This window comes from Dromiciops gliroides, chromosome 1 (assembly GCF_019393635.1).
Source record: "Dromiciops gliroides isolate mDroGli1 chromosome 1, mDroGli1.pri, whole genome shotgun sequence".
NCBI lineage: Eukaryota > Metazoa > Chordata > Mammalia > Microbiotheria > Microbiotheriidae > Dromiciops > Dromiciops gliroides.
Window position 1 is genome coordinate 220383339 of NC_057861.1, and position 10096 is coordinate 220393434.

The window sequence follows — 10096 nt, forward strand, 5'->3', positions numbered from 1 at the left end:
GTGTCTCTGCTGAGCTTGACTGCCACCTCCATGTGGGTATACTACTTGCACTTTTAACTCATTATGCCTAAACATGGGATTTTCCTTAAGCATAGGTCTGATCATTTCACTCCCCTACTCAATAAACTCTAATGGCTCCCTATTTCCTCTAGGTTCAAATATAAATTCCTCTGCTTGGCTTTCAAAACCCTTCATAGTTTGACTCCTATCTTTTGAGCCTCATCTTGTAAATCACTCTTCTCAATCTACTGGCCTTGCTCACTCTCCCACATAATACTCTATTTCCTTTCTCTGTCCCTTTTCACTAACCATTCCCCATGCCTGGAAAAAAAATCCCTAATTTCTTTCAGGATTTAACTAAAATCCTTCCTTCTACATGATGTCTTTCCTAATCCTCTTCCCTACCCCCAAATGCTACTGCTCTCCTTATCTTAACTACCTTGTGTATATATATTTAGTGAGGCAATTGGGGTTAAGTGACTTGCCCAGGATCACACAGCTAGTAAGTGTTACTTGTCTGAGGTCGGATTTGAACTCAGATACTCCTGACTCCAGGGCCGGTGCTCTATCCACTGCGCCACCTAGCTGTCCCAATTCTTTATATATTTATACATGCTTACTCCCATGATGATATATAAGCTCTGAGTTATTTTTGTGCATATGTCTGTATTCCCTTCACCTAACACAGTATCTTATAAATTCATTGATTGATTGGATATCTTATGGAGAGCTTTGAATTGCCAAATCATTTTTTGTCTCTGTATCCTCAGCACCTTACACAGTGTCTTGAATTTAGTAGTACTTAAGAAATAAATTAATAAATTTTTAAGTGATGGAAAGGAGAATTTAACTCATCAGTTGCTTGTTGGGGTGGGGTCAGGGAGAACCACTAATGTCCATAATTAATGAGAAACTTTAGTGCTCTTTTCCAGGGACTGGTATAGCAACAGAAGCATCATCATCATAAAGTGCCTTGGATATGATTCAGTCCAATCCAGACATTTCACAGCTGAAGAAATCAGGACCCTGAGGGACCAAAGCAAATTATTCGGTGTCTTTTGGCTGCAGAGAGTGAGTTTAGAACCTGTGTCCTACCTTCTGGTATGGTCCTTTTCCTACTATCCTGTCATGTTTTTCAACTATATTCCAAAAACCAAAAGTGCTCAAGTCATGTTTTCCCATGTTCCATGAGGTATATGTACATAGTAGTGGAAACCACGGTAGCTGTCAAAACTACCTTGCCTGAAAAAGATCCAATTTTTAAAAATCCATTACTTTTAAACCCCAACTGGACTAAGTATCTAGACTAAAAACGTTTTAAAATTAGCCTTATGGTTATTGATTGTAAGGTTGTTAGGAAAGACAGTTTGTATGTCTTCCGAGAGAGTCACCCTGACCTTGTGTGGCTTTAGTTTTCCACTGCCATGGTCAGTTGTACTCCATCCTACCCGCCAGGCAGGATGCATCAGCATAATGCTCAAGAGAGAGAGGGAGCTCCTAGAAACCAGGAATTCCATGACTAGACTCCTAATTGCAGAATCTTTGCTCCACCTCCCCTTTTTTTCGGCTTTTCTTGTGAATATGTTACTAAAATAAATTTGCCTTCTGTTTCTTCAACCATGTAGAAATTTCTTCTCCTTGTCATCCTCCCAATCTAAACTAGCAGAGTCCAAATAATAGCTTCTGAATCCTCAGGCAAGGTTTTTCCAAAAGCATTTTTAAAATAAAAGGTTTATATAGGTCTTTAAAAGTACAAACAGTGATACACAATTTTTTGTTTGTTTTTTAGTGAGGCAATTGGGGTTAAGTGACTTGCCCAGGGTCACACAGCTAGTAAGTGTTAAGTGTCTGAGGCCAGATTTGAACTCAGGTCCTCCTGACTCCAGGTCCGGTGCTCTATCCACTGTGCCACCTAACTGCCCAGATACACAATTTTTAAATGAGGGCTTAGAGAAAGGATGTGATAAGAAAGGGAGCAGGAGGAAGCTATGCTTTCCAGGAAAATCTGCCAGCCATTTTTCCCTTCCCTATCCTCCCAAGGTTTTGAAGGGCCTTTAGCTTTCAGTTAATCCTGAAAGATACAATGATAAACAGGCAGGAATGTTTGCCCTACAGTTATAACAATCATCAAGGTGTACAGGTTTGGGATCCTTCCTTTCCCACAGAGGAGAATAGAGTTCAAGCCAAAAAGATGGTATTTCCACAGTACTCATTATGTAATATGTTATCTTTAATTGCATAGCTTTTCTTCATTAAAATCAGAGTAACTTCTATGCTACCTCCAGCCAGTCTCCATGTCATGTTGTCTCCACCCCCTCTTTTCAGCTCCCCTTTATGTGCCATCTTTTTTTGTTTGTTTGTTTGTTTGTTTTTAGTGAGGCAATTGGGGTTAAGTGACTTGCCCAGGGTCACACAGCTAGTAAGTGTTGTGTCTGAGGCTGGATTTGAACTCAGGTACTCCTGACTTCAGGGCTGGTGCTCTATCCACTGCGCCACCTAGCTGCCCACTTTATGTGCCATCTTACTCCAATAGAAGATAAGATCCTTGAGGATAGGGATGGTCTTGCTTATAGTTGTATACCCAGAAATTAGCATTATGTCAAGGACATATTATTTATCCACCTAGCTATACAACATATCCAATTATTTTCAAGATCATAGAATGTTAAATCTGAAATGGACATCAGAAGCCAGGCTAACTCATTTTACAAATGAACAAACTGAGGCCCAGAGGGATTAAGTGATTTATTTGCCCAAAGTCATACAGGTGGCTCTCTCAATTAATGGTAATGATGAAATGAGACAAATGTAGTATACCAACTTCCCCCCCCCCCTTCATTCCAGCTAATTTCTAGCTCAGAATTACACTAATTTCACATTCCTAAAACTTATAGACCTCCTTCAAAAACCGTGTTTGGGCTTGGAAAAATGGTTTAGTTGTAATTGACCTAGTCCCACTTCTGAAAGGAAATCTTCTGTTCAATTCTTCTACCTACCAATATTTTCCTTTTTTTGTTGTTGTTGTTAGTGTGGATAGAGCACTGCCCTGGAGTCAGGAGGACCTGAATTCAAATCTGGCCTCAGACACTTAACACTTACTAGCTGTGTGACCCTGGGCAAGTCACTTAACCCCAATTGCCTCACTAAAAAAAAAAAATACAAAAACCCCCCAAAACCCTCCAGTAACTGCCTTTAGCAAGTAGTATATAATTAAGATAAATTTAATCGACTTCTAAGGAAAGAGCTTCTCCCCCTTCCCCCCCCCCAAAAAAAAAACCAAAGCAGAAATGCCCATAAAAGAGAGAAAATCATATTTCATTTATTTGAGGTATTTGGTTTTTATTAGTTCCTAACACTGTACCCAATGACTATGGTAATTTTAAATTCTGGACTCCTAAATACTTAAAAAGTTCTAGTTCTGATACTTATTCTCTTTGAGACTTGGACAAGTCCTTTTTAACTCTGACTCTCAGCTTCATGTATAAAATGAAGGCGTTGAACTAGATGCTCTTTAAAGTGATCCTTCCAGTCGTAAATCCTATGATCCTTTCTTAATTGCCAATTGCTGGTGACTACAAAGTAGAAGCTGCTTGGGCAGTATTTGTTATCAGTGTTCTCGTTGCATGGGGGAAGAGGGTATGCAGCTAGGTGGCGCAGTGGATAGAGTACTAGCCCTGAAATTGGAAGAACCAGAGTTCAAATCTCACCTCAGAAGCTTACTAGCTGTGTAACTCTGGGCAAAATCACTTAACCGAAATTGCAGGACCTCTATATCTTGCCACTGGACACAGATCTGGAGGGAGAAAGCGAGATTGGTTGACCTTGCACAGCCCTCCCTCACTTAAATCCAATTCAGTGCAAGTCATGACATCACCCCAATGTCACGGTCCTCTTTGAGAAGGAAGGACAAACAACAATCTTGGTACATGAGTTAGTGTTCACTTGTATAGCTTCTGAATCTTTACCTTTTGGTCTTTTTTACTTTTTTTACTTTTTTGGTCTTTTTTCTTGGGTCCTAAACTTGGGAGCCTGAGCTCATGAAGCATAATTTTTCTTTTCTTTTGGAGACAGTGACTTGCCCAGGATCACACCAGTAGTGTCTGGGGCAGAATTTGAACTCAGGTCCTCCTGACTCTAGGGCCGGTACTCTATCCACCTAGGTACCCCATACAGCATGGTTAATAAATTTGAACTTGACTTTTTAAAAAAGGGTACACTTTAGCCTATAGTTAGCCAGAGGGCCGTCAAAGGTCAAGGCCTGTGTCACTTTATCCTCCATCTGGTGCTTCAATTGAGCACCATGGGGACACCGGAGTGAAGGTGACGACATACACGCAGAGGACAAAAGAGAAGTGCGCCCCTTATTGCTGAATGAAGAGAGAGCAAAGGTTCCTAGAGGAAACAAAAAACAAAGGACTTCTTTGACAATATCTCACCCTAACACTGTGTGTTGAGAAACCAGGCAGGAGCTAGGCACAGAGATAGTTTATCTGACAGCGCCACCAATCCAAAAGATTACCAGGCCAGAAGAACACAAGCATTCTGTCACCTCTAGGCTCGGACTCAGGAGAGGGGGGGAGGTTAAGGGGGTGGGGGGGTGGGGAGAGGTGGGCCGAGGCGGGGGTGGGGGGGGGTGGAGGGAGGAGCGAGAGCATGAGACAGGAGGTAAGGCCAGATGGCTCCAGCCTACCCCAAACACCTTCCCACAAGCTAAGTGTTAGCCTCCCAAACTTCACATCATCTACTGCCTAAAGCAACCCACACCTCCGCCTTTCAATCGACCACGTTAGGGGACGGGTGCAAGAGTTTAAGTTGTGTTTGTTTTTTTAAATAAATTTTAAAAGTTACAAGGAACTCCGGTGATCTGGTTTGAACCTGTCTGCCTCCAGCTCCTTGCAGAAAGGATGTGGGGAAAGAGTTAGCTACGGGCAAAGAGTTTGCTCCCGCGTTTGGGAACCAGGTGTCCCGCGTGCCTGACCTCACCCGGCCAGCTCCTCCCTCGCTCACTCCATCTCCTGCTGCCTTGGGGAGGCGCGGCGCAGGCATCGCGCCGGTCAACTCAGAGAGTCGAGCTGGGGGATCTGGGGGAGGGGTTGGGCTTGAAGACGGGAAACTGGGAGCCCCAGTCACCTCCGAGGCTGGGTTACAGGGTGAACGCGGATGTGAGGGAGCGAGCGGGGCGGTCGCACGCGGAGGAGAGCGTCGCAGAGGGGAGAGCCTGGGGAACAAGAAGGCTGCTGACCTGTCCGGCCCGGAGCGCCAGCTGCACCGCCACCTCTGCACACTCCTTCCAGGGGTCTGCACCGCCGCCGCTGCCATCCTCGGCCGCCGCCTGCGCCGCCGCCGCAGCCTCCTCTTCTTTGCAGGGCTTCATCGATCTCTGTTCTTCTCTGACCGCGAGCGAGCCCTCCCTCCAGTCTTCCTCCTCCTCTTCCTCCTCCTGGGTGACCCGGCTCGCCAGCTAAGGAGCCCACGGGCGTGGGGGCGGGGAGCAGAGTAGCCAGGGAGGGGGCCGAGGGACCCTGGTTTGCACCAGTCCCCAACTACCCTTTAAGTGTAAGAAACTTTTTCTTCGGGCGGGAGATCGGGGCCTCGCTTGCTGGTGTAGCCGGTGCTGGGGAGAGGTGGGGTATGGGAAGGGGGATCACGGCTGCCCAATTCGCAGCTGGAGGAGTGTCTGCAACTGCTGGATTGTCTGCAGCTGCTGCTGCCGCTGCCGCCGCTGCCTCGGCCAGTTCCCACTCCTCTACCTCTCCTTCTTTCCCTCCCCTTGGTGTACAGCCCGGGGAGGGACTCCCCAGTCTCCTGGAGCCCCGCCTCTCGCCGCTCTCTTACCCTAAGGGGAGCCCCTTCCCCCTTCTGCGGCCCAGAGCTTGGTCAGCCTCTTTGCTTAGAGAAGTAGAGGGGGTGGAGTAAAGTGGGGCGGGGTGGGAGGGAGCTTGATAAGGTCCTAGGGTGCGTGAGGGGCGGGGGTTACCCTGAGTCTCATCTTGTTCTAGAGGGAAAGGGGACTGGAGATCTCACGTAAGACCAGACTCAGAGAAAGGGACACCACCTCCCCCCACCCCCCACCCCCCACCCCCTCCACACACCCATATTAAGACAGCCAGAATTGTTGGGCAGTTAACAGTGAGGACTCAGGTACTGATATAGTGATACCGGACGTGGCGGAGGGAAGTTGACTTAATTTCTTGCTGCTCTTCTCCGCCTCATTCAATACCTGCTTAGCTGAAGATCCCTCTTCTGCATTTTGACTGAAGTACGGTTCTTTGGCAGCTTCCATGCAGCTGAAGCCCTGGGGTAGGGGGAGGGATGGGGGAGGGGATCGGCTACGGTGGGAGACTGGCCCATGTTTCTCCCTGGACACATACATGGTCTTTCATCTCCCCGCTTGCTGCTGGCTGCTACTGACTTTGTGTGACAAAAGTAGTAAGGGTTTAGCAGCTAAAATAATGAGAATTTCATCTTGAAGGGAATCTTGATGTTCTACTCTTTACTTTTTCTTTCCAATTAAATTCAGTATCTCATCTGTTTTCCTCAACGTATTCCATTTGATTACTGGAAGCTCTCCATTTGGACAATACAAACAATCCAATCAGTTTTCCTTTTACTTCTCAGGCATCCACAGTGGCCAGCACAATGCTCCAATGTTCTGAGGAGGAGAGGTGGGGGTGGGGACAAAAACCACCTTTTTTTGTTTAGACGTTCAAATATAAACAACAAAAGGTATTTTCCCCCCTGTGACCTTAAAAGAAAAAGATGAGAGTCTATATTAAACTATATTAACTTTTAAGTCAAAACCCAAATTTGGAAAATAAAAATATGTGCTGGGACTCTCTTTGTCACATTCAGGGAATGGCCTTTTCAACCTTGAATTCTTCAACACAAACTAAATGCTGCTACCGTTGTCCTCTAAGCATAAATACAAGGCCCTTCCCCCCTGGAGAGCCTGACCGACCGCATGGCCTCTAATACTTTAATTTCATAAGCTGCCCTGCATACAGCTTTTATGAAAGATGCTGAGCCACATAAAAATTATACCATGGTGTTAGTTTTCATAGTTTGAGAAAACAACAGTATTGCTTTCCAAAAGAAACCTGGACAGAACACTGGATGTAGAGATAGAAGGCATGCCTAAATCTAAATCCCAGCTCTTTGGTCTATTCAGTCAACAGGCATTTATTAAGTGTTTATTATGTGGCAGGGACTGTTCTAGGCACTGGGGATACAAAGAAAGGTGAGAACACAGTTCCTCCCTCAAGGAACTTACATTCTAATGGGGAGAGAATTTAGCCACTCTGAGTTCTATTTTCCATATCTGTAAATGCACTTAATACTAATATACTTACATTCCCTACCTCTGTGGTGGTTGTAACCATAAGTATAAAGGGCTTTATAAATACAAACTTATTATTGCTTATAAGAACCTTAGTGAACTCTAAAAGCTCGAATATATTTCTTGTAATAGAGTTGATCTAATAATAGCATTAACGTTTAAATTTTTTTTGCATTAACCATTTTTACTGTATTTAATATCGAAACTGTAAATGAGAGTTGTTCAGAAACTTTCTGTGTTTGATAGAAGACAAATTGTAAGTAACACATCATTGAGATGTTCAGCAGTCATTCTGAGGCTTCTGGGTTCTCTCATCAGTCAGCACCAATTGATGTTAACACTCTCCTTATTCCCCCACGTTGTATTTACATGCCTCTCCTCCCCACCCCCTTACCCTCCAAAAAAGGGACTAATGCACTGGGCAGCCATGTGTCTTATTGGAAATCTCACTGTGAGTGATATGGTAAGATCATAAAGTTGGTAACATTTGTCCCCATCTTCTTTCTAAGTCATCTTTCAGCTACCCCTCTCCCCAGTCCTTGAGTTTTGTATTGTAGTCCCTATTAGGAGTATTGGATTTGGGGTGAAGACCTGGATTCAGATTCCATGTGATCATGGGCAAAGTCTGAACTTCTCTGAATTTCAATTGCTGGGTTAGACAAATAGCCTCTAAATTTCTTTCTAGTTCTAAATTTGTAATTCCAACCCCAGGGGCTTCATCCCCTTTTATAGAAAGGATCCTGGTTATCTCTCCAAGATGGGGATTCACATTTCAACTGATGACTCTAACACTCAAAGGACTATGTGGTAAAAATTATTGGAGTTTTGCTGACTCATTTGGGAGGGGCCACACCTGGCCCACTATGCTACTGAGGTCAGAAGGAGAAACCTCTCCATAGGCAGTTTTTGAAGGACCTCCCCTTTTGGGGGAGGAAGATTGAATGCTCGCTGAGGGGAGGCTGAGTCTCTTCCAGAATGTTCTCTCTGTCTTCCTCGAGCTCTCTCTCTCTCTCCTTGGTTTCCCCAGTGGTGAGAGAGAAACTAGCAGATGTCCCAGGTGTGGTGAGTGAACACAAAAGCCCTACATTCCTTTGAATTAGCTTAATTGGAAATGAGCTGGGGATTCTATAGACAGATTAGAGCTAGGAGAATTTATCTGTATTTCTTTTCCCCTATTTCCTTAGCTTTGATTTTTATTAATTTCACCTTTGTTGTTTAATTAATTCCCAAGTAATAAAATCTGATCCTTTTGTGGAAAAGAAGCTGTAAGGCTCCTTTCTTATTGGCCTGGGAGAAATATCTCAAAGGGCAGTTTGGAGGGGAGGGAGCTTTGAACCTAGAGGTCCCTCATTATTTCTGGGACCCCAATATTTTGGAGAGTCACCCAATTAACTCTCCATATATTAAATTTGGTCCTTACAACTAGATCTCTTATCATGACATTTTAGGCCCCTGGGTGGTACCCTTTAAAAAAAATAGCAACTCAAATTATACTATATAGTCAATCATTCTGCCTCCCCATGAAGCTGGCTCTCCTCTTAATCCATAAAATTGCTGAATATCTAGAAGAGATTTTGTAATCTATCATAACATCACCTCAAATGGACATTTTAAAAAATAGTAAATAATCAAAATCTCTCTTGTACTTACAGGTCCCCTGTGGAAATGTAAAACAGTTAAAATTTGTTCATGATTGCATGGCATGATTGCATTGCATATGTTGGAGGCAGGATTTAAACACGAGTCTTCCTGACTCCAAGGAGTGCTATATACAGATTAGTGATTATTTTCCAGGATTTTTTAGCATTTTGTAACTAAACATAAAATAAGACTTATCACCTGGTAAATGCACACATGCACACAAACACACTGCAGTTCTCTATCAATTTTCTCTTCTTTGGGGGGGGGGGTCAATGAGGGTTAAGTGACTTGCCCAGGGTCATCCAGCTAGTAAGTGTCAAGTGTCTGAGACCAGATTTGAACTCAAGTCCTCCTGAATCTAGGGCAAGTGTTACAACTAATATTCCTTTCCATTCCTTATGTCAGTCAGTCAATAAACAACTACTATGTGCCATGCACTGTACTAAGGTGTGGGGAATACAATGAAGAGTAAAAAGAGCTCTCAAGGAGCTCACATTTTAATGGGGAGGACAACATGCAAATAACTATTGATAGCAAACTGTGTATTGAAGAAAAGCATAAAATGAACCTTCACCTCCCATCATTTATGTGACTCTGACACTTTGTACACTGAATTTATTTGCAATGACTAATATGTACTTTTTAGACAAAATCATTCACAGGGAACCGTTTCCCTCCTTTTTTGTTAGAAGTCAGTTCTCTGTTTGTAAAACCTTCATCCAACTTGAATAAATGTCATGGGACTTCACTTCCTCTAACCTTGTTGACTGGTTGGTACCCTTCCATAAATGGAAATCAAGTGAAAATAGGTTTTTCAGTGCTCTAGGAGAAAGTAGAGCAACATTTAGCAAAATGCTACCAATAATTACTTTAAAACATTTAAGGAGCAGCTGGGTGACACAGTGGATAAAGCACCGGCCCTGGATTCAGGGGGACCTGAGTTCAAATCTGGCCTCAGACACTTGACACTTACTAGCTGTGTGATCCTGGGCACGCCACTTAACCCTCATTGCCCTGTAAAAATTAAAAAAAAAAAACCACACATTTAAGAAAAGGAGTCAAAGAAAGACTCTTTTTTACCAGTTTCTTAGAACTTGTCATCTTAAAGTGAACAGAACA

At 43.7% G+C, this 10096-nt stretch overlaps 1 protein-coding gene across 1 annotated transcript in view; it reads right to left on the reverse strand.

Annotated features, from left to right (window-relative positions):
- Positions 1–5887, reverse strand: part of IMPA2 (inositol monophosphatase 2) — an 88742-nt gene extending 82855 nt beyond the window's left edge. The window contains exon 1 of the mRNA XM_043999281.1: positions 5243–5887. Within this exon, the coding sequence (XP_043855216.1) occupies positions 5243–5374 (132 nt within the window). The 5' untranslated portion in view covers positions 5375–5887. The remainder of the gene's footprint in view (positions 1–5242) is intronic.
- Between the last annotated feature and the right edge of the window lie 4209 nt (positions 5888–10096).